Below are 24,830 nucleotides of genomic sequence, written 5' to 3' on the forward strand. Positions count from 1 at the left end.
GAATGAAGAATAAAATCTATTTTTAGAATGGGTAGCTCTTAGAAAGAAGGCATCTTATCTTCCATATAGTTACATAGATAATTTTTTTTTTTACAATTTATCAAATCCTTTCATATTAGTTTTGCCTGATTCACATGAGCAACCCTATAAACAGAATGGATATTATTAACCTCATTTTACAGATTAAAAAATTAAGACTCAGAGAGTCACAGAATCTTAGTCTCAGAAAGGATCCCAGAAGCCTAAATTTAGGTCATACTATTCCTGATAAAGGCTGTACTACATACCTTGACCATCCAATCTTTACTTTAAGGGCTGTAGGGAGGAAAAACCCACTGCCTCTTAAGGCAGCCTATTTTACCTATATTTTCTTTCATAGAGCTTTTTTTCTATAACTTTCATATTTTCTTCAAACAAAAAAAAACACATACAGTGAAAATTATGCTGAACTTGGAGTCACAGTACCTGAGTTCAGATCCTAGCCTGGCCATGCACTATTGGTATGACCTTGGGCTAGTCATTTTAACTTTTCTGAGTCAGTTTCCTCAGATGTAAAAAGAGAGGGTTGGACTAGATGACTTCTAAGTACCCTTCCAGCTCTAGATCTCTAGTCTTAGTTCTTCTTCTGAGACCAAGCAAGAGAAGTCTGATCCCTAAGTCTTTAAAGCACTTCAAGACAAGTATGAATGCTCTTCCACCCCTCACCCTTTTAAGTCTTATCCAGGCTAAGCATTCCTAGTTTCTTATATGACATAATCTCAAGAAACTTCACTATCCTGGTCTATCTCCAGTTTATCAACATGTTTCTTAAGATGTGGTAGCCAAAACTGATCACGGTACTTCGGATGTGTTCTAGCCAAGGTGGAGTAAGCTGTTGTCCCTCTTAATGGAGAGAGCTAAGATCACATTAGCTTTTGTGGTTGCCATATTGCCTGATGACTCATTGACCTTCCAGTCCACTCAGTCCCTCTTTTTTTAAAGAACTGCTGTCTGTCACACCTTTCCCATCTTATAGTGGTAAAATTGTTTTTTTTTTTGAGTATCAAGTGTAAGACTTTACAGTTATCCTCACTGAATTTCATCTTTTTCCATCCAACACTCATTGCCAGCCAATCCGATCTTTTTAGATCCCAGCTCTCCCATCAGGTAGTTAGCTTTTCTTCTCTTCACTTTTGAGTTATTCCCAACGCTTTGCATCTAACTTAGGCCCTTTAGACAACTTCCCCTTTTGTGCCTCCTCTCTTCATTATTTTTTGCTTCGTCTAGAATTTTGTTCTTGAGAGCTTCCCATCCCTTTGGGCTTACTTCCCCTTGAGAATTTTAGTCATAAGAATCCTACTTCCTCTCTCTGAAGCCCCTGATGCCTCTTCTCGTGCATCATCATCATCATAACAGCTTTACAGTTTGCAATGCACTGAACAGATATTTCATTTTACCCTCTCAAGAGCCCTGGGAAGTAGATACTATTAGTACCCCCTTTTGCAGATGAAGAAACTGAGGAAAACAGAGAGTAAGTAACTTCTCCAGGGACATACAGCTAATAAGTGTCTTACGCTAGATTTGAACCCAGGTGTCTGACTGTGGGTCCAGTTTTCTATCCACTGCACTACCCAGTTGCCTCTACGCCTCTGCCTAGTTTTGCTTTAGTTTGTAAATTCTAAAATAGAATAGTCTTTTCACCCAATTTTCTTTTTTTATTATTTTTATTTATTTATTGGCTAGGCAGTGGGGTTAAGTGACCTGCCCAGGGTCACACAGCTAGTGAGTGTCAAGTGTCTGAGGACGGATTTGAACTTAGGTCTTCCTGAATCCAGGGCCAGTGCTATATCCACTGCATCATCCAGCTGCCTCTCACCCAATTTTCTTCACCATGCAGTTCCTCTTACACTCAGCTAGGTGGCATAGTGGATAGAGCTCTGGGTCTTGAATCAAGAATATGAGTTCAGATTCTTACTACCTTTTCAACCCTGAGCAAGTCACTGAACTTCTGACAGCCTCAGTTTCCTCAGCTGTAAAGTGGGAATAATAAAAGCACTTGCCTCCTAGGATTATGAGGATTAAATGAGATAATATTTACAAAGTGCTGGCACATAGTAGGCACTTAGCAAATGCTTGTTTCATCCTTCTTTCCTCCTTGTTGGTAAGAATCTGATCCATAAGAGTAGTTCCCCCTAACATTTTCTTCCATGTTTTTGAAGGTTGAAATGATGTTTATGGTAATCCAAGAATCTATTAGCTATTCTGGTTTTTGGTTTAAGGAAGCTCCAGCAGATGTTACTATACTCTTGGATCATGTCATGGTCCTAAGTTTATTACAGATTTTCCAGACTCATCTGTTTCTTCATTATTGTCAGCCTACCATTGATGATATAATCCCACATTATGACGGGTTTTTCTCCTTCCTTTGACCTTAGACCACTTTGTTTCTCCCTTTCTGGCCTGGATTTCCTTCTGCACTTTTTTCCCCATTATATAATGCTAGTCCACCAACCTGTCTCCATCCCCTCCACTTTTATCTATCCTGTATAATAAAGTATACAGTTCCATATTCAGTTACAGGTTCTGTCTACTGGATCTCAGAGATTCCTGTGAAGGCAAATTAGGCTCCCCCTGTTAGTATCTCTGGAATTCCTTGTTTTTAGGTTTAGGGGAAAAAGGAAGGTGAGGTATAGGGAAGTATCTAAAGAAAGGTACCAAGGTCCAGTGAAAGTTTTTCAGGGGTTGGGGGAGAAATCCCCTGCTCTCAAGCAACTCAGTCTACTGGCAGAAAGGACAAAGAGGAAGGGCCAGTGGAGCAGTGGAAAGAGTGAGACTGAAGGTGCTGAGAAAGTAAAGCTCATTGGAAAATCAGGAGAAGGTACAAAGGGGAAATTGTGGAGAGGACATTTGATTTGAAGCAAGAGACCTGGGTCTTGACTCTGCTATTTGCTTATGTGGTCTTGGGCTAACCGTGTTGTTTGCTACACATTGCAATGGAGAGGTTATATGCTATTAATGAAAATTGCATTGGACCAGATTATCATAATCCAATCTTAGTGACAGTGGGGAATATGGACAAAGGAAAGTAGGGTACTTCTGGACTTCTTTGCAAATCTACAAATAAATTCTCGCAAAGTAATCCTGAAGATGTAGAGGTTCAGCTTAATTTTTTTCCTTTTGTGTTTCCAAGTTTTAGTTGCAACCACTAGAGGGGGATATGCTCACATTTTAAAATCTTTGCCTGCTCTGTTAAGTAAATGTAAGCATGCCTTGTCACTAAAATTTTTTAAGGAGAGGGTGTAGTAGGTGACCTAACCTTAACCTTTGTAGTCTGAAAAGAGTTATAAGAAAGCTTCTTGTCCAATCCAAATACTGGCTTGATTATGACTCTCTGTATGTGTGCATAATCCCAGTTAATTTACAGAAAATTACATGATTATTGGCATCTGGAGTGTTTTTTTCCTCTAGCAAAATATATGTGTGGGGAGCAAGGAGAGCAAAATAACTTAAGTTCATTTATTTTTTTCACTTGGGAATAATTATAATATGTGTAATTTTTATCTGTATCGTCTGTTTTTACCATTACCTTCATTTTCCTGGAAAGAAAGACATAGGTTCAAGTTTCGTGTCAGACAGATTTTGGCCGTGTGATGCTTTGCAAGTCACTAATTCTCAGTGGTCTCTGCAGTTTTATAAGACTGTAAGTTGCAGAAAAGTGGCCAACCTGTGCTGGTAGAGGGAATTTTCTCACTTGGCACTTTCCTATACCCGTGAAATCACAGGTCTTGTCCTTATTTCTCTCCTTTTCCTACCCAGAGAGCCATCCCTTGTAACAAAGAATTTTTTTTATTGATTTATTTTAATTTATCAACAATCACTTCCATAAGCTTTTGAGTTTTACATTTTTCTCCCTCTCCCTCCCCAAGATTGCACACTCTGATACAGGCTATACATATACATTCCTATTAAATATATTTTCACATTACTGATGTTGTAAGGAAGAATTAGAGTCAGTAGGAGGAACCATAAGAAAGAGAAAGCAAAACAAAACAGAAGGAAAAAATAGCAAATAGTATGCTTCTATCTGTATTCAAACTCCATAGTTCTTTCTTTGGATGTGGATAGCATTTTCCATTATGAGATCTTTGGAGATGTCTTAGATCTTTGCATTGCTGAAAAGGCTATGTCTACAACGTTAGTCATTGTACAATGTGGCTGTAACAAAGAATTTTTAAAAAGAGCAGTTCAAGAAAAATCTTACATAGTGGCTGTAAAAGAAGAATCAGTCAGCCCATTTTTTCTATATCTAGCAGTATATGCAGTAGACCACACTCATACCTACCCCCATCTCAACAAAATAACAGAGGGGGAGATATTTCAATCTCACCTTAATTGCCCCAATCTTACCTCACCATCCAGCTCCTTCTCAGCAGATATCCTTACTGATGAGGAAATGGGAACCTCAGTCAGTCAGTCATCAAACACTTATTAAGCACTTACTATATGCCGGGCACTGTTCTAAGCACTGGGAATACAAAGAAAGGCAAAAGACAGCCTGCTTTCAAAGAGCTCATAGTCTAATTGGGGAAGACAGCATGCATGGAAACAACTATATATTAATGAGCTACTAACAGGAATTAATCATTTCCACATTTTCCGAAGTTGGGCATTATAGTTATTTAGTATTTAGTTTAACCTTATTATTTTTATTTTTATTGTTGTGGATGTTGAACATTTTGTTGGCCTTTTTTTTCTGATCTAATTAATGATAGGTCATTTTAAAACTGAAATTCTGCTTTTAGAATTCTGAAATAGTCTTTTTCTTTTTTTAAACAACAGCTAAGCTAATTGTCAGTTGGGGATTACCTAATGTTGGTCAGAAACAACACCCAGTACAATTGTTTGGAGGACTAGTTGTGGTTGGAATCCATGGGTGCGTTACTGTCAAGTTGTTTGCATGTTGTAAATTACTTCTGTGGTTCCAGAACTGCATTCCTTATTTTCATGTGGCATTTTTTTTTCTTCCCTTGCATGAAGCTGTGCTTCTTGTTTTTCCTTTTTGTTTGGTTTCCCATGGAAGTGGATCTGAATCTGCAGTCTTATTAATTTGACATGCTTTTGGCTATATGGGGAGTTAAGCAGCAGGTGAACCGAATGACCCCTGAAATCTATTCCAACACATAGACTCAAAGGCCATTTAGTCTAACCTATACCTGACCAGTCATCCCTTCTACAATATTCAACATTGCCTTAAATTTTTCCTGCTTTCAGACTCCCCACCAGAGCACTTCAGCATCTTCCAGATGTTGCAGTATGCCTTAGGTTGGCATTTAATAAAATAACAAATCGAATTTGTCTTTTTCCAGAATGAAGGAAAGCTGCTACATCCTGTGGCAGCCTATTCTATTTTTGTCAGGCAGCAGTCAGTAAGCATATATTAAGCTGTTATTCTATGCCAGGCAGTGTGCTAAGCTCTGGGGATATGAAGAAAGGCTGAAGCAGTTCCCGCCATCAGAGAGCTCACAGTCTAAACAACACACAAACAACATATAAGCTCTATACAGGGTAAATTGGAAGTATTTTCAAAGGGTAACTATTACTTAGCAAGGTTTTCCTTATATTAATCCTGTATTTACCACTCTGTATTTTCCATTCCTTTGGCGCCAGCAGAACAGTCATTTGAAGACCACTTCCTAAGTCTTCTCTTCTTCATTTAGACATCCCTAAGCCATGTGACTGATTTTCTTATTTCGCATTCTGCAGTTATTGCTTGTCCAAGATCCTGTTTGGAGCAATACCTTTCCATATTAGTATTCAGTCAGTACTATATCTATAGGGTAGTTTTTTCAAGCTTCATTATTGGGATAGCTGCAGAAGAGGAGAGTTCCCTCCTCTTCTGGGAAATACTGTGAAGGAGAAGAATTATCTCTTTAACTTTCCTTCGGTTCCTCTGGCCCAGCCTGCCCTCCAATTATTTCTCCCTCTGGCAACTTAATTCTTACCTTCTCAGAGCTGCACCTCGATTCTGAGTGACTTGCCTTCTCTCCTCCTTCCCCCACCCTCCAAATGGAGCTGAATCATAAGTGCCTTTAGCAGTTTTTCTAGCTAAAGATTAGAAAAGAAACATGTATAGTATCAAGGTTAGTGGAAACACAGTAGAGTATGAGAATGAGTGGAAAGACCTTTCTGAAATGTACTTCATCTTTTTCTGCTGAAAATTCCTTAATGGCACCTAGCTCAACTCTGCTTTTCTTTTCTTCAACCTTTCTTCCATCTTTATCCCAAATTAGAGGTTTTTTCCTAGCTTTGCTGCTCCTTCACTGAGAAAGTACCCTCAGGAAATGGGAAAAGAAAGACATAAAACCAGAGCAGAGGAGGAAACAATAGGGGGCGTATAAAAAGGCCAAAGTGGTGTTGGCTAGAACCTGCCCATCCATTTGACTCAAATTTAGTGGATAGGCCCTCAAGAAATTTTAGAAAATATCTTTCTTCCAGTTGACTAATAATTCACTTTTTATTAGGATTGAGACCTGAATTTGTTTGGCTTGTGTATTGTCATAAAGTATACTCAAAATAAATTTCCACATTTAAAAATATTTGTAAAATTTCTTAGTTTGTTTAGAAGCCATATATATAGTATATATAATCTTAAGGATTTGTGAGCAACAGACATTTTTGAAGTAATATTTCTTCCTTTCTCTTCAGTAAAGAAGTATCTCTAAAGTTTTTTTAAAATTATTTTTATTTATATCATTTGCTTTTATATTACTACATTTCATAACATATTCTTCTCCATCCCATAGAGGAAAAAAACCGGTAAGACAGATAAGCAAAACTAACCGCTTTATCTGATGTTTGATATTATATGCAGTGTCCACACCCATAGTGTCTGTTCACTTCATATTTATCTTGTGGGGCCAGGCGTAGGTGGTATTTATAATTTCACAACACTTAGTTTTGGTTATTTAGCTGTTGCTGCTCTTTCTATTTATGTTGCTGTTTTCTTTATCTCTAGTAAATAATGTTTGTTAGAAGAAATTGTTGTTTTGTAAAACTGAGCATGGGGCAGCTAGGTGGTACAGTGTTTAGAGCAGTGGCCCTGGAGTCAGGAGGACCTGAGTTCAAATCTGGCCTCAGACAAATAATACTTAACTAGTTGTGTGACTCTGGGCAAGTTACTTAACCCCAATTCCTCACCAGAAAAAAAACAAAACAAAACTGAACTTACATTTGCTAAATTTATGTGTGTTATAAGGGAAAAAATATGGTAGAGAATTATTTTGTACAAGTCTTTTTAACATAGACAATTGTTCTATTTTGCCAGTGAGCTTGAGTTATATTCCTTGTATGTCTTGTTTGGGACATGTCTATTGTTTTGAAGCATATTATTCGATCGTGGGCTTTTTTTGTGTTCTTTATGGTTTTGCCACATTCTAAGCTCTTGACTTACAAGTTGTATTTTGAAGGTTTCTTTTTAATTCAGTCATTTGGGACTCAGAACACAACTTTTCATAGAAAAGTTGGAAAGACCTTTATGAAATATAAAAATGGAAGGAAAGCCAGAACCAGAAGAATGGTTGGTGTACATTGCTGAATGTGATCATATGAGGGAAAGTGAATGAGAATGAATGGACGGAGAATCCCAATGGGCACATTAGAGGGAGAAACTGAAGTGTTATATATTATGTATAGAAATTAATGTAAGTTGTAGTCTATATTGATGTCTGATGCTGTTTATTTTAAAAAATTAAATTCAATTGGCAGCTTTTGTCTTTACATTAGAGACATTTTAACCCCCATTCCCAGAGTTAACTCTCCTTTGTTAAAAAGAAAGGCAATTAAGTAAGAAGCTTCTAATGGAGCAACCATATGTACCAATTATGTGCCATCCTGGTTGTCTTCCACTTTTCCTTGGTGTGGTTCATTATCTCTGGAACCTTGAGTAGTTTTTCAGTGCTCAGAGTTTGACTGCCGTTAGATAGTCTTTTCATTTAATTAGTAGTAATTGGAGACAACTCTTCTCTTGCTTCTACTTATTTTATTCTGCATCTTCTGGTGCAAATTTTCTCTCGTTTCCTCTGAATTTCTTGTATCTGTCTGTGCTTACTTTACCATAAAATTCCTATATATCAGACAGTATTTTAATGACTGTCTTCCAGATTTGACTTTTACAGATTTTTTGTTTGGGAGGGGTGCTGTTAGGCAATGGGGTTAAGTCACTTGCCCAGGGCCACACAGCTAGCAAGTGTTATGTATCTGAGGCCGGATTTGAACTCAGGCCCTCCTAAATCCGGGGCCAGTGCTCTATCCACTGTGCCACCGTTGCCTCACTACCAAGGATTTTTAAAGTAATATTTTTACAACTATAGGCATACCTAGGAATATAACCTTGGACCCTTGTTTTGTGGGATTGTGAAGCAGTGCCATAGATTAGTGACCTATAAGTGGAAGAATTATTGGTATGTATCTTAAAATTAGGTATTTTTGTACCTCATTTTTTCAGCTGCTTCTGGGATTGTTTTGAGATTGTTACAACTTTCCCTTTAAAGTGCCCCAAGACAGCATGGGGGCTGGGAGATTTGCTGGCCAGAAGAAAATCTCTATTCTTTTAACTTCAATTGCACTCTTGGTTTAAGCTTAAGTCACTGTTTTGGTATGTGATTAAATGGCAATAATGCATTATTTCTGGTAGGCAAATCTTCCTTTTGAGCTTTGGATCAGGAAAAACCATTCTTTTAGTGTCCCACACCTTGGGAACAGGAAATTAAATGATGTTTTACTTTGCAGCAGCTATTTTAAATGCTGATTTCAGTTTCTCCATAACCCAAAGGAAAGATCAGATAGTCCTGTTTCCTGACTCACTTATGAATTCAAGCATTAGTAGATCTCCAAAACATGAATATGAGTGGACTTGCTTTTGATTATCACTGGGGGGAAGGGACTAAGAGACATATGATATTTTGTGATTCAAGAAGTCAGTTATTTCAAGGAGCATCAGAGATGTTTCTTTAAACAAGCTTTCTAGATCCAGCTAAGGATATGGTTTTTAACTTCCTCTTTATTAGCTGCGGCATTGGGACTTGGGAATAACAAACTGAAATCCACATAAATATTATGAGACTCATCTTACAGCTGCTGGCATCAAACTTCTCTCTTCCATTAGGCCAGAAACTATGCTTTTAAAAAAAATCAATTCTAACTTATGAATTGCTAATGAGAAGGCTAACAGGGAGGCAAACCATAAGAGGAAGTGAAGAAACTGAGGGTCTGTGTAATCCATACTTTGACACCTCGGTAGCTGAATAATTGCAATTTGATTGTGGTTTCCTTTTCATTTTATTTCTATAGGACAACCAAAAGACCTCAAACCTTCTATGATGGAAGCCATGCCTGCTCTGGAGGAGTGTGTCACATTCCAATGGCTGAGCCATTTTGCTCTAAAACCAGAGAGGTTAGTAGAGTACCTGAAAACCCAATCCAAGTTTGTGATGTACAGACTTCAGTCATGTGGTAGGGGGAAAAGACATTTGTCACCTCACTGATTTTCGAAGTTGATTTGGTGACTCCTGTTGATTAGGCTTTTGTTCCCTTTTCACCTTCACTGTTCCACATGCATCTTCCCAAACGTACATCAAAAGAAGTACATCTTTTGTTCGTAGACATAAAAGTAGCTCTATTTCCCTTGAAGGTTTCAGATCCCTGATTGGCAAACACCTCAGAATGTATCCAAAATTGCTTCTTTACAGTAATCTCTCTAAGCCTCCTGTCCATTTTGCGAGGGTTAGTTTCATTAAAACTAGATAATATTGTGATCTGTGAATCCATTTTCCTGGACACCTTATAAACTATAATACCTTGCAATATGTTGAAAGCAAATGTGCACATGAAGGTGTTACTCTTAACCCCTCCACATTCTGGCACTCTTCTTCCCTCATGATACTTATTGTATTGTACATAACATTAATGAGGGTGTCAGTATCAATTGGCGTCTTGGTGGAGTAGCAGATAAAAGGAAAACCTGAGTTCAAATCCAGCTTCAGCCACTTTCTAGCTTATGTAACCGTGGGCAAGTCATTTCACCTCTGTTTACTTCAGTTTCCTCTACTATAAAATGGGGGTAATAATAGCATCTACCTCCAGATGTTGCAAGTATTAAGTGGAATAATACTGTAAAGCACTTAGCAGGCACTATATAAATGCTAGTTCTCATTATTTTTGTTGTTGATTTCAACATCAGTAACATCATCATTATTATTATTGATTCATATATAAATAGGAGTTCTAACATTTTTTTCCCTGCAGTCCAAGAGATCATCCTAAAAGTTCTGGTTTTGAGACCACTGTTTAAATTATATAAAAATATGTATATGCATTGCAAGATCTTGCATCCACAGTTCTGTCCATACATTCAGGAATTCGTGTCTGCCTGCCTTGTTTACCTAGCAGTACTCCGTCAAGGAAATATTGAACATATTGAGTTTCCTTTTCAGAATTGGAATATAAAGAGTGGAATTAGGAGAAGGGCGTGTGGGAGTTCAAAACATACAAGGCATTACTGAATTAGTGTAGCTGATACAGGCAAGGAGCTAAGCCTCTAAATCACTTTAGGGAACATGGTGGGGACTAGTGTATATATACATATGTGCATATAAAGTTTTTGCCACCAAAGGCCTTGGCACTGTCAGTAGTTCAACATGAAGAACGTGTTCTGTTCCCCAAGGAAGCCTTGTCTGGGGATCATGTTGTTCAGTTTTCTACTACAGCTCAAACCAGTTGATTGGATAGGTGGCTGCTGAGGGAACTTGGTCACAGACCTGGTTCCAACTCATGCCTGAGGTGGCCCTAGCCTGATTACTGGTGCTCACCACAGAAAGGAAACAGTTGAGACTTGAGGCAGCCAGATCCTCCTCCAGCAGGCTACTGTAGTAATCAAAGGGTCAGGTGATAAGGGCCCGCACTAGAATGGTGGCAGTGTCAGAGAAGAGGGCATATAGGAAAGATGTTACAGAAGTGAAATAAAAAGGCCATGGCAACAGCTTCATTTGTTGATGCTAAGGGATATATCAGGCAGAGGCTTGACACAGCAGCGTGTTTTTATTGCAGGGAGGAGTGAGGTGAGCAGGGAGTAGGGAGCAGTCCAGCAGCATTGGACACTGGATTTGGAGGAATGCTCAAATGCTGGGTTTCCAGGGGATTGAGTTAGAGGGTTTTCTTGGCTGGGTGCCAGCTTGTCATGAACCAGATAGAGACACAGGCACGGCTCTTACCTTAGTTACTAAGTGAGGATAGAACGGGGACCAAAAGAGATTTGGCCTGTGCTGGGGGTACAGAGTCTGGGTGTGCGGTATAGTTCTGAGCATCCACAGTGTCCCTTAATATTAGCTTTTAAAGAGCCAGAGTGACTCCAAGAAGGCATAATCAGCAAGATCACCAAACCCAACTTACTGCAAACTGATATAAAGTTTTCAGTGGAAATGACATTTTAAAAGAGGCATTGCCATCTCCTTTGGTGCTTCGCCCTAAGAAGGACAGACCTTTCCTTCTGACTTGCAGCTAGAACCTTCTGTGTTTGTATGTTGTTTTCTCCATTAGAATGTGAGCTTCTTGAGAGCAGGGACTATCTGACTTTTCTATTTGTATTTCTAGTTCCTTGCACATAGCACTTAATAAATGTTTTATTTATTCACATGTCTATACATTGTATATTACATATATAATGTAAATATACATATTCATACATACACATAGAAAGATATAGTTAAGTGCAAACTTATGTGTGAGTGAAAATTTGATCATTTATCTATAGATTGATCCTCATGAGACCACACAAAGGACTGGGCAGGAAGCTTGAAATTCAGTAGGCTGAGTCAGTTATATTGCACTATGAAATGAAAATGGCAACTATCTAGTCTTTGGTTTAGTTTTTTTGTAGGCCAACTATTCTTTTTCCAGGTCATACTCTCTAATCATAGGTGTCCCTCATGGGTTCTGTCCTGGACCCTCTTTCTTCTCCCTCTATGCTTTTTCACTTTGTAATCTCATCAATTCTTGTGGATTTAATTACAATCTCTATGCTGATGATTCTCAGATCTACCTATTCTGTCCCAATCTCTCTACTGATCCCTGATCTTGCATCTCTAACTGATGTCCAGTAGACATCTTAAACTTGATAGCTCTCCTTCACCTTTCCAATTACTGTAGAGGTCAATTCTATCTTCCTAATCCCTCAAATTTACAACCTCTAGACCTCGACTCCTCACTATCTCTTACTACCTGTATCCAAGCTGTTGCCGTGGCCTTTTGATTTCACTTCTGTAACATCTTTCCTATATGCCCTCTTCTCTGACACTGCCACCATTCTAGTGCAGGCCCTTATCACCTGACCCTTTGATTACTGCAGTAGCCTGCTGGAGGAGGATCTGCCTGCCTCAAGTCTCTCCTCATTCCAATTCATCTTCTATATCAGCCACTATAAAATGATTTTCCTGAAGTGCAGGTCTAGCCATATCACTCCCCCACTCAATAAACTCTACTCCTATTGCCTTCAGGATCAAATACAGAATGTTCTGCTTGGCATTCAAAGCCTTTTGTAATCTGACTTCCTCTTACTTTTCCAGTATTTACCCCTTATTTCCTGACATGTTGTCTTCAGTCCAATGACATTGGCCTCCTGGCTATTCCACAAACAAGACAATCCTTCTTTCTGGCTGTCCCCCATGCCTGAAATGACCTCTGTCCTCAACACCACCTATTGATTTTCCTGCCTTCCTTTAAATCCCAACTAAAAGCTCATCTTTTCCTGGAAGCCTTTCCCCACCCCTCTTAATTTTTGTGCCTTCCTTCTGTTACTTATTTCCTACTTCTCTTGCTTTGTATATATTTGAACATTCTCTCTCCCCCATTATATTGTAAAGCTCCTTGAGGACAAGGCTAAGTGTAATAGAGCTTTAATAATAACCTCAAAATGATTGCGGCAACCAGATGTCACAGGGAGTGGACTATTAGAGACTCGGTGTCAGGAAAATCTGAATTCGTATCCTTCCTCAAGATACTTACTAACTGTGTGACCCTGGGCAAGTGATTTAACCTCTCTTCGAACCTCAATTTCATCTATAAAATGAGAAAAATAATGGCATCTACCTAACAGAATTGTGAAAATCGGATAAGGTAATATATATAAAATGCTTTTCAAACTTTAAAGCAGTATATAAATCCCAGATGATGATGATGAAGAATTTAGAAGCATGAACTCGAAATTTTTTAAATACGCATCACTTCTTCTCCAACTTCAGCTTGGAAAACCCATGCCCTTAAGTTATCTTTCCCTGTAGACATTTTAAATATTATCTGGGCAAAATTATTCTGAGCTGTGACACATTTAGTATAATGATCCAATGTTGCTTCCATAGTTCATAGAAATTTGGATATCAGGACTGCTGTTAGGACACTCAGACAGCTAGGTGTTGGAGTGCTGGACCTGGAGTCAAGAGGGACCTGCCTGGGTTCAAGTCTCAGACAGTTATTGTGTGACCCTGGGAAAGTCATGTCACCACTATCTGCCTTAGATTCCTCATCTGTAAAATGAGGATAATAACACCAACTCTTATGATTGTTGTGAAGATCAAATGAGATAATGCTTGTAAAGCACTTAAATCAGTGCCTGGCACACAGTAGGAACACACTTCCTTTCTTTTCTTTATTAAGGTGACCAAAAGAAAACCTTAGTCCCACAAATGTCATACAGCTGTTGAGATTCAAGATGCTGGTTAACTGGTTAGATTTTGGTTTGGATCATTGAACCTTTTCCCTCAGTCATCAGTAATTTAAAAAATATTTTGCTTTTTAACTTGCTTTCTCTCAAAGTTTCTGCAACTTGGAGTGTGTTTTTCCTTTCCACTTTTAGGTTTTATGCCAGCAGGTATGAGATTCAGGCAGAGCTTTAATTTTTGAACCAATGATAATTGGTTTTTATTTTAGATTTTCAAAACAGCAGAATTGAAAATATATTAGAATTTATGGCTGTCACAGACCCAAATTTTCTTGAACTGGGGCCAGTTCTGTGCTTCACAACTGCATTTTCCATTTGAATTTTGGTAGGAGCTGTTCAAGATCTCATCTTGATAAGGTTCTTGCATGAATTCTCCCTACCTGCTATAATAATTTTCACCCTGCTTTCTTTTTGCTCTCCTACCCCCTCGCCCTCTGAAAGGGGGAAAGGGTAGGGATGTAGAGGTACCCTTTATGTGACATAAAGATACTTCACTGGGTCCATAGTCTCCCCTGTCTGGATATTCCGCTTAGGAGTGCATATTGCAACCCATCCATATCTTTGTGTCCTGTACAGGCCTATGTCCTCTCATGAATACTTTGAAGAGTTGGGAATGTACCCCTAGGTCTTGATGCATTGTTTCAAGTGTACCAATGAGTGTGCCATTCAGGCTTTCTTTCCATTTTTTAACCCTCTTGCTTGTTACATGATCAAGAGGATACCTCCTCCTTTTCTACTCATTCATTTCCAAGAGCAGATGTCAAATTCCTGGCCGTAGGTGGCATCTCAGTAGGGCTGGAACCAAATTAAAATGTAATTAGGAAATGTTTAACAAAATAAACATGTAATTCAATGTAGATAATGTTAACCTTTGTGGTTTTCTAAGTCAGTATGTAACCCATAGGGATCTGTTTGTATTTGAGTTTGACATCTTTGTCCTAGAGGATACTAGCTAGCTGCATGACCCTGGGCAAGTCATTTGACCTCTGTCTCTCTCTGTTTCCTCAGCTATATAAATATAAATATATACTAACTACCCCATAGGGCTGTTGTGAGGAAAGTGGTTTGTAAATTATATCATCCCTATGATAGGGATGATAACTAATAGCACCTACCTTCCAAAGTTATTGGAAGGACCAAATGAGATATCTGTAAATTGCTTAGCGCAGTGCCTGGCACATAGTAGGCACTTGATAAATGTTTGTTTCCTTTCTTCCAAGCCCTTTTGTGAAGTAACTATCATAACAGAGATCACCTAATATTCAGATACTTTTTTGTAGTTTCAGATTCAGAGCTTGGCTATTTAATCCAGATATTATATACTAGGACAATTCAATCATGTATCCACTGACAATTTAGGATCATAGATTTTGAACTAGAAAGGACTGGGACTTTAGAAGTCGTCTAGTTCTTCATTTTAAAGAGAGAGAAAGTCAGGGCCATAGGTTAAGCAAATTGCCCAACATGATAAATTGCTCAATGACAGAACCTGAATTTGTTTTCGATTCCAAATCACAGCATCTCCTGTTACAACATGATGCTTTAATTACATATGCATCATACTAGAACTCAGTATGCTGTTGTGAAGCTGGATTTCACCCCTCCTCCCCTCTCCTATCCTACTCTCCCTCCCCTACTCATTTTTTACTTCTAGGTCAGTAGTTCCTAACCATTTTTTAAATATAAGGATCTTTTTTTAAGGTCAGATTTCACAGTCCCACACATGAAATTCTCTAACATTAGAAGTTACAGAATAACAAAGATAAATACATGGTGCACATAGGGATTTGAAAGGTCTCATGGCCGACAACTCCATCCCATACAGGCCAAAAGCATGCAAGATTGAGAGCCACTGCCCTAGATTATTGACACATTGTCTTTTAGATGTACCTTTAAGAAACCTAGAGGTGTTTTTGTTATGTATAAAATTGCTCTGGGGTTTTTTGTTTGTTGGTTCTTTTTAGGTTCTTATAGAGACTGCTAAGAAACTTGGACTCAGGTGCCACTCGAAGGGAACAATGGTGACTGTGGAGGGACCTCGTTTTAGTTCTCGGGCAGAAAGCCTGATGTTCCGTGTTTGGGGAGGAGATCTGATCAACATGACCACAGTTCCGGAGGTGGTGCTTGCCAGAGAAGCTGGAATTTGCTATGCAACCATTGCTATGGCGACAGATTATGACTGCTGGAAAGAGCATGAGGAGGCGGTGGGTGGAAACTCTCTGCTTACAGTAGTCCCTTCTTTGGTGAAAAATTTTAATAGAGCTAAGTCCATTCAGAGAAAGTTTTCTATGCTCCTTAGAACTGGTTTTGTGTTTAAACAATAACTTAGATTTCACAATGTTTCGAAATATGCTTTTGAAAAGTGGAAATGAGACTAGCTTTTGGTGTTTACAGAAACACCACATGGTAGAAAAATTTCCCTTTTTCAGTTTTTAGGGGAAACTTTTATCTTGAGATTTGTTTTTGGCGGGGAGTAAAAGACAAACATTTCTAAATGATCAGTTATATTGCAAAGCTGTCTACATTTTCAGAATCTCAAAACAGTTTTTGGCAACAATTCAGGTTTGGTGTGAAATTTCCTTCGATTAACTTTTTGTTTATTTTCCTTCTGCCCATCCACCTCGCCCCCCCCCCCCAAGAGCGGGGCTTAATAATTTTTGCTTTTTAAGAAGATAATTCATGGTCTGGACAATTCACAGTGGTCAGTTTAACCCCAAGCTGTCACTGGCCCCTTAATGGGAAATTTCAAATCTGAATGTTCTTCACTGGGAAGCCATTTTCAGAAGTAGGAAAGTATTCAGGTGAAATGGAAAGAACACTGGTCTAGAAATCAGAAAATAAAGTCTTTAGAACTAGCTCTGTCATTAACTCTGTGACCCTGGGCTGATTTGCCTTCACCTGTCTGGGGCTCAGTTTCCTTATCTATAAAATGTCGAGGTTGGATGAGATCTCTAAAGTCCCTTCTGTTTCTAAAGCCATGTGATGGTAGAATAGGGCAACCAATCTCTATTCTTTGCTGGCTGTGATACTTGCAGATTGCTCTGGAGAAATAACCAGACCCAAAGTACTTTACAGTTTACAAACCGCTTTCCTCACAACAGCCCTATGGGGTAGTTAGTATTGTTGTTCTCATTTTTCAGATGAGGAAATTTAGAGAGGTGAAGTAACTTGCTCATGATCACATAGCTAGTAAGTAGGTATCACAGTGGACAAGAGCGCTGGGCCTGGCATCAGGAAGACTCGGGGAGAATGCAGGTTCCTAAGATAAATCACTTCTGAAAGGTGAAAATAATGCTAGGGTAGAGAGCATGAATGGACGGTATGCTTGAGTACAGGCACGTAATATATAAATGAGGAGAGATGCTTGGACTCAGGGGAGGGTGCAATAAAAAGATATTCATACCACCCCTGTATGATGCCTGTATGTCCAAGCACTCTCATAGATATGTCTAAGAAAAAAAGGCCTGGAAAACACGCATCGAAGGGACTCCATTGCCAAAATGCTTTTATAGCTTGTCAGAAAAGTTGGCTGTGGAACTTGTAGAAATTCAGAAAGTGACATGTGGTAACTTAAATTGCAATTGGATTTAGCCATGAATAAGCCTAAATTTAATTTTAAAAACTGCAGGTGCTAGCCTTTCTCCTGCCTTTTGTTCCTTAACTGAAGCCTTACAATTTATAAGATGTGGGGAAGTGCTGAGAGCGAATTTCTTTGTGTTGAAAACACATAGATCTGTCAGATCCCTCCAGAATTTGTTTTGTGGCTATAACTCGCCCCAAGGGTACAAGCAGAGCAAGAGTTTCACAATTCAGAGGTCCCAACCCCCAACTGACCACTTAGGAATCCCTATGTTAGGTCAACCACAATCACACATGCCCCAGTGATAATTTGTTTTATTTTGTTTTTAATTTTATTATCTATAGTTTAAAACATGGTTTCTTTGGCCATGTTGAAGAGGAATTGGAAAACAGGGACTCTTCACTCCCTTTTTTATTTCCTTCTGCCCAGAGTAAAAAGAGTGTCTTTTCTCAGAGTTTCTAATTTTTGTTCTTATGATACTGCATTTTTCTTTGAAATTGAAAGCTATTTAAAAACTAAAGTGGGCTTTCTTTTGATAAATGAAAAGTTCCTAACTCTAATTCTGACCATAACCCTAAATCATGGAAGGAACTTTAGTGGTTATCTCATCCAGCTCCTTGGGAAACTGAGGTCCAGAGAAGTCACTTATCCAGGGTCACAGAGGAAGTAAATAGACCATCCCACATTTAAATATGGAGGGTTCCCTGATTCCAAATCCAGCATTCTTTTCCATTGCCCCCTATCTCTTTTAGAAAATTAGATGCTTAGTATATGCAGTGATATTTTTAAGTCGTTTTACATAACCCAAGATGTCTCTTCATGAAACATGTTGGTGTAAAAGTGTGAATTGAAAAACATAAGGGCTTTTAATGTTACTTCCATTTTATCTAGGTTTCAGTTGATAACGTCATGAAGACTCTAAAAGAAAATTCAAATAAGGCCACCAGTTTACTTCTCACTGTAATACCACAGATTGGATCTATGGAATGGACAGAAACCCTTCGCAGTATGAAAGTAAGCCTCTTAAAAATGAACTTGCAGCAGAAGACAAATAATAGACTGATCAGCTACTTGACTACAGTCAACCTTTTCCTCTCCCTCAGCTTTGGTCTTCCTTTCCCCACTTTTGTCTTCACCCTTCAGACTCCTATTCCCTCCTTTTTGTTTTCCCCACATTTTTCACTTCATATGTATTTTCTTGCCTAGATTGTTCTGTTGTATTGCCTCATATAATTTACAGATCTGGGGTTAGGGAAATATTAGAGGCCACTTAACTCAAAATGACCCTGATCAAAAATCTCCATTTATAATAACTGTTATGAGAGAAAGATTATGTGAAATTTCCTTGGTTTTTTGTCTCCCTCACCAGTTAGAAGAGAGCATACTATTCTTCATACACACACACACACACACACACACACAACACACACACACACGAGTTACTGTGCTAGAATGGTTCTTTTCAAATACTGCAGAACCCAGAGTATGCTCTCTTCTTTTTATTTTACATTTCCACATTAGTTATATTGTAAAAGGAGAATCAGAAAAGAAGGGGAAAACCACAATAAAGGGGAAAAAAAGAAAATAGTATGCTTTGATCTGCATGTTCAGACTCCATATAGTTCTTTCTCTAGATATGGACAGTATTTTCCATCATGAGTCTTTTGGAATTGTTGTAGATCATTCTGTTGCTGAGAAGAGCTAAGTCTATCAAAGTTGGATATCACATAGTGTTAGCATGCTCTCTTTGCAGACATCATCCACAGGAGGCATCCAATACTCTCATAGGCTGGTTATATATCTTTATTTGTTTTGGTCAAGGAGGCAACCTAAGATTCTGCCAAACAGGGTCTCTTCTGTGACACGGTAGCAGCAAATTTATAGGAAACTTGCAGTTCTGAGAAGCAATCTAGAATAATAACCTGGCATTGTAACAAAGGGAAAACATGTTCAAATAGTACCTGTATAAAAAGTGAAGTAGACTCCGTGAAAGATCAGAAATTGTGATGTGATTCATTCTGAGAAGCTGAGTTTATGGCTTTGAATAACCTGAAAAGGTGTGATAAGGAACAATTTTTTTTAAGGTTTTACTTAGAAAAATGCTTTTCAATGGAGAGATTTTCATCATCATCAACCGAAAGTGTTTTGTGAATACCTCTTATAGTAGAGTATAGCTGTGAGGAATGTTTTTTTAAAGGCCTAGGTTATATCTATTTAAAGGCCAGATCATATCTCTCCAAAAATCCCTTCTAAATGCAAAGTTTACAAGCAAAATTGCTAATTGAGTGCTTAATAAACTTTTACTATAGCCGCATGTTAGTTTAGGTCAGATTTATGGTACAATAGAGCTGTATTTTTTTTAACATGCCCTATGCACTTTTATTCCACTAATGAGGCATTGAGGTAACACTCTTCTCCCTACCCCCTAGCTCCAACATTTCTGCCAATCCACCCCTCCCCCATGAAGCTTTTTCTTCTCTCCTTAACTAGCTCTCTCTTCTCTTAATTAACAGTCTTTTATTCCTCTATTTCTGCTCTTTCAAATTCTGCTTTGTATTGAAATTATTTTATGGCAATAAACTTTGCCTTTTTTTCTTTTTCCTTTTCCTTTTCTTTTTTTTTGCTTAGAGGTTAAGTGACTTGCCCAGAGTCACACAGCTAGTAAGTGTTCTGTATCTGAGGCTGGATTTGAACTCGGATCCTCCTGAATTCAGGGTCGGTGCTCTATCATTGCGCCACCTAGCTGCCCCAAACTCTGTCTTTATTAAGTGCCTACCGCATGCACTTGACAGGCTTTATAGGTATGGTGAACAGAGAGCAGAAGACCTGGGTTCCAGTCTGCCTAGAATATGTACAGACTATGTAACCTTGGGCAAAGCAGTTAACCCTCTCAGTGCTATAGGCAGCTCATGTAAAGTCAGAAGTAGGAGGCAGATTGTCACAGATACAAGAAGAACAATTAGTCCAGTTTGTTTGTATCTAGAGTGTAAAAGGGAGAATACTATTTAATCAGCTTGGAAAGATAGGCTAGAGCCAGATTATCAAGAGTTTTAAATGCTAAATAGTGCAGTTTGCATTTGATCTTAAAGGCTAGGGGGAGCAAACAAGAGAGTGATCTCTGCTTTAGGAATATTGTTTTAATAGTTGTGTAGAAGGGGGGCAGCTAGGTGGTGCAGTAGAGTTCTGGGCCTAAAGCCAGGAAGACATACTTTTTGAGTTCAGCTCTGTCAGGTCACTTGTTTGCCTGGTTTCCTCATCTGTAAAATGAACTAGAGATGGAAATGACAAACCACTCCAGAGTCTTTGCCAAGAAAATCCCAGATGGGGTCATGAAGAGTTGGTCGTGACCAAACAATAACAAAAATTATATAGAACATTGTTGTCTAACTCTAAGGGAGACAATGGACCACTAAATCCATAGTTAAGTCTCCCTGTGGACCTTACTTATGTTTGATTGTATTTTTTTTTAATTTTGTTGAATAGTTCCCAATTACATTTTAATCTTGTTTGGGGGACATTAGGGAGTGTTGCTGGGGCATTTGGCCCTAACTTTGTTTGACACTTGATATAGAGAAAGGATTGGAGAGGGGAAAAGGCTAAGTGCATGGAATTTAGTACTGGGAGGGATCTTAGCAATCACTTAGCCCAAGCTTCTCATTTCATAGATGAGGAAACTGAGGCCCGGGGAAGTTATTTGAATTGTCTATGATCAAACAGCTCGTAAGTAACAGAATGATTTAAACCATATCCTGACCCTAAATCCAGTGCTATTCCTATTGTACCACACTACCTTCCTACTAGACTTTTGGTTGTATTCCTGATCTTGGAAACTAGATAAGTAGTGAATAGAGGCTACACTGTCAGTTTGAAGGTGGGAAGCACCCTCAGGAACGAGGGCCGTTTTCCAATATAACCAGATTTCTGTAGCCTCTTATCCCCAAATGAAATGAGTCGTAATAAATATTAAACAGAGGAATTATTTTATTAACAATAGGAAAATAAGTGGGAAGAATGGGGAATGCAAACCAAGAGTGGAAATGAAAGCTTTGTTTTGGTTGCTAGGCTTTTTAAATTAAGTAGAATTTCCATGTAAAAGTTTAAATCTTTTATACATGAACTGTTAGGGGCTTCAAAATCATAAGAGCACAACTGAATGGAATTTGTAACACTCTTCCTAAGAATCATCAGGGAGGTATCAAGGTATAATAAATGTAAAGACTGCTGGATTTAGGGTCAAAAGACCTGGCTCCTTTATACACATGGCTGATCTAGGCATCATGGCATGTGTAGTGGGAGGAATACTAGAGTTGGATCTAAGATAGTCCTGGGTTTAAGTCCTATTGCTACTTGTTAATAGTAGTGTGCCCTTGGGGAATATCACTTAATCTCTCTGATCCTTTCCTCATCTGTAAAATAATGATATTGATAATAAACTGTAGTACCTACCCAAGAGGGTTATTGTGAGGAACAAATGAGATCGTGTGTTTCGAGTGCTTCAGCATTAAATTTTCTGTCAGTGGATTTATAATTTTGTTGATGTGGGTCCTCCCCTTTGTTCTAGAGATGAGGAAACTGAGGCCCCAGAGATAAAGCAGTTTGCCTGAAGGTCATACCATGGCTTTCCTCTTCCCCTCAGAAATAATGCCATGTACTGTTTTCTAGTAAAGAAAGCCCAATAAATACCTTCAGTTCTTATTACTTGTTTATAATAACCTATTCAAATTCATTAATTTGACATCTTTTTTTTTTCAGCACACAGTCCAGTTTTCAGTTATGTTACCAAGACATTGAAATGGTGTGGATACTCAGAGGAGCAGAAGAAGTCCCCTCTCCAGTAATTTCCAGGATGTATAATCACCACAAATAATAGAAAATCACATGCTCTATACCACTTGTGAAATAGTTGCGTGATAAAAGACTGTATTTACTCAAGAGTTTACTTCTGCTAGGTCTTGGTAGCTTAAGAAGTAAGTCAACCTAAAGATTTCTAGCAGTACTTGGAAGAAGGCTGTCATCCCAGTATCCCTGATGTTTACAAGTTTAAAGAAAGAAAATACCATACTAAAGTGGTTCATTTCTCCCAACATTAAATGCTGACAGTATATTTGTGCTCTGAAATGGAGTTAGTTTGTTGAGTCTTTTCTGTTAGAAAAGTACTTGGCATTCATTTTCATTGCCTGTCTTTCCAAAATAAATTAATATTTGTCTAGAAATGAAGACATAATTCAAGGAAATATGTAGGCATTTTATTGTTGATATTTTATCTATTTTTAAAAAATTGTTGCTGCTTTTGTGGACCTGTGAATTCCTTTATACATGGTTTATTAATTTGAGCTTTTCAATTTTTTTAATAAAATCATTTTCTTGCCTACCATAAGATTTTTTTTAAAATTTGTGATGGATATTGAATAGAATTTCTGAGAAAGACCATTTGGACTTGATGTTTGATGTGTATCAAGATACAAAAAGTGTTCCAGGAAAGCTTTACCTTGAGATAGTATGTTTGCCTTTGCTTCTCTGTGATCTACAACAAAACGTTCTTTAAAGTATTGTAAGCCTTTTTCTTTTGTTTCTAATGTTTGTGATAGTGGTTCAGTTCTGTGTTATATTGTTTGTAGAATATATACAGGCTTGCTTTTGAGATAATCTATTTCTCTAAAAATAAATCATATATACTCCTGCAATCAAATTGTTAACATTGTTAGGAAAAAAAAACAAAACAAAAGTTGTGGTTCACTGGTGGGTAGAAGAGAACGTGGCTTCAAGAGAGTGTCTACCTATTTAATCTGAGAAAATGGAGACTGGCTGTGTGACCCTAGGCAAGTCACTTAACCCCATTGCCTAGCCAAAAAAAAAAAAGAAAGAAAATGGAGACTGAGCAGTCAATAGAAATCTTCCCCAAAAAGAAAACTAATGGTGAATTTGATAAGCACCCTGCTGAAAATATGGAGAAGGAGCAGGCCTTTAAAAGATCTAGAAGCCCTGATGAGATGGTTAAACTATGCATTTTTCTTAAAAGTAAGAATGCTGTAGCATTGATTGAGAAAGGAGGCAAAAATATTACAGCCCACCCATTCCTAAACAGCAGTAACCCCAAGCTCATATAAAGTATCAATGCAGATATTGAAAGAACTGGAGAAATTCTGAATTCTAGAGTTTAAAGGAACCTCTGCAGTGATCTACTCCAATCCATACCCAGAAAGTTTGCCTCTAATTTGGGGCTTTCTTAAATATTTTTTTTCCAATTAATCAATAAACATTTATTAAGCACCTACTCTGTGCCAGGTGGGCAGCTAGGTAGCATAGAGGATAGAGCACCAGATCTAGAGTCAGGAAGATCTGACTTCAAATGTGACCTCAGACACTTACTAGCTGTGTGACCCTGGCAAGTCACTTAACCCCTACTTGCCTCAGCTCATCATCTGTAACATGAGGACACACTAGAGAAGGAAATGGTTTACCACTACAGTATCTTTGTCAAGAAAACCCTGTATATTAAGGTTCATAGGGTCACATAGAGTCAGACATGACTGAACAACAATACCAGCCACTGTTGTAGGCACTGAATATAGGAAAGGAGGTGAAAGGCAGTCCTTGGCCTCAAGGAGTTTACAGTCTGATAGGGAGACAACATGCAAACAAATGCATACAAAGCAGGCTACATACAGGACAAATAGGAAGTAACAGAGGGAAGGCAATAGAACATTTTTTTGTAGTCCTTGGCTTCCTTCTCCAGCATATACACCACGACATTTTGACAGACCCTTCTTGGTCCTCCATTATTTGACCCTTATTTCTGTATTCTGTAGGAACTTTTTTTTTAAGTTTAAAGAGTGTTGTAGGCTAAGCAATTTGGCCAAGTCAGTCAGATTCAAGTTTTTCCTGTTGAAATATAATAGGCGCTTGTAAGATAAAGGCTTGGGGGTCTTGAGCCCACCATGACAGTCTCCGCTTAAGGGAAGCTGTAACTCAGAATCTGCATGGAACCCATTGCTATAAAATTCAGCCATAGAAACACACTGACAGTATTTTAAGGTTAATACAGCCATGTGTCCAAAAATAATATCTAGCTAACGTTTATCTCCTCTTTCCTCCCCCCCACCTGTGTACCTCATAATAAAGTAATTTTTCAGCAGCATAAGTTACCTTTTATTATGTATTCCCGTGGCAGAGGGTACATGGATGGAAAATAAAAACATTAAAAATAACACAGGAGTGAGGCAGAGGGAGAACATGGGGAGATGCAAATCAGGCAGCTCCAGGCACCCACCAAGTATCCCATGCTCAGAAAGGTACTTTCCCCAGCTACACAGGACCAAGCCTTCCCCCTGAGTGGACCTGTGCTCCTGTGCTTTCCAATTAAGCACCCCACCCTTAAGTGAGTTTTAGTCTATATTAATATGTATATGTCTTACTTGTCCCCTTTGTATATGACTCCCTTTCTTTCCCCCACCCGGCCCCAATCCTTCCTATTATTTGTTAATAAAACTGGCCCTGATTGTC

The 24,830-nt window shown here is 38.4% G+C and overlaps 1 protein-coding gene across 1 annotated transcript in view; it reads left to right on the plus strand.

Moving 5' to 3' along the window:
• Positions 1-24,462, plus strand: part of MTAP (methylthioadenosine phosphorylase) — a 57,873-nt gene extending 33,411 nt beyond the window's left edge. The window contains exons 5-8 of the mRNA XM_020976699.2: positions 9,328-9,430; positions 15,712-15,951; positions 18,219-18,341; positions 22,080-24,462. Coding sequence (XP_020832358.1) covers positions 9,328-9,430; positions 15,712-15,951; positions 18,219-18,341; positions 22,080-22,118 — 505 coding nt within the window. The 3' untranslated portion in view covers positions 22,119-24,462. The remainder of the gene's footprint in view (positions 1-9,327; positions 9,431-15,711; positions 15,952-18,218; positions 18,342-22,079) is intronic.
• The last annotated feature ends 368 nt before the right edge of the window (positions 24,463-24,830 follow it).

Source organism: Phascolarctos cinereus, unplaced genomic scaffold (genome assembly GCF_003287225.1).
Source record: "Phascolarctos cinereus isolate Bilbo 61053 unplaced genomic scaffold, phaCin_HiC Scaffold_4;HRSCAF=312, whole genome shotgun sequence".
In the NCBI taxonomy this organism is placed as follows: Eukaryota; Metazoa; Chordata; class Mammalia; order Diprotodontia; family Phascolarctidae; genus Phascolarctos; species Phascolarctos cinereus.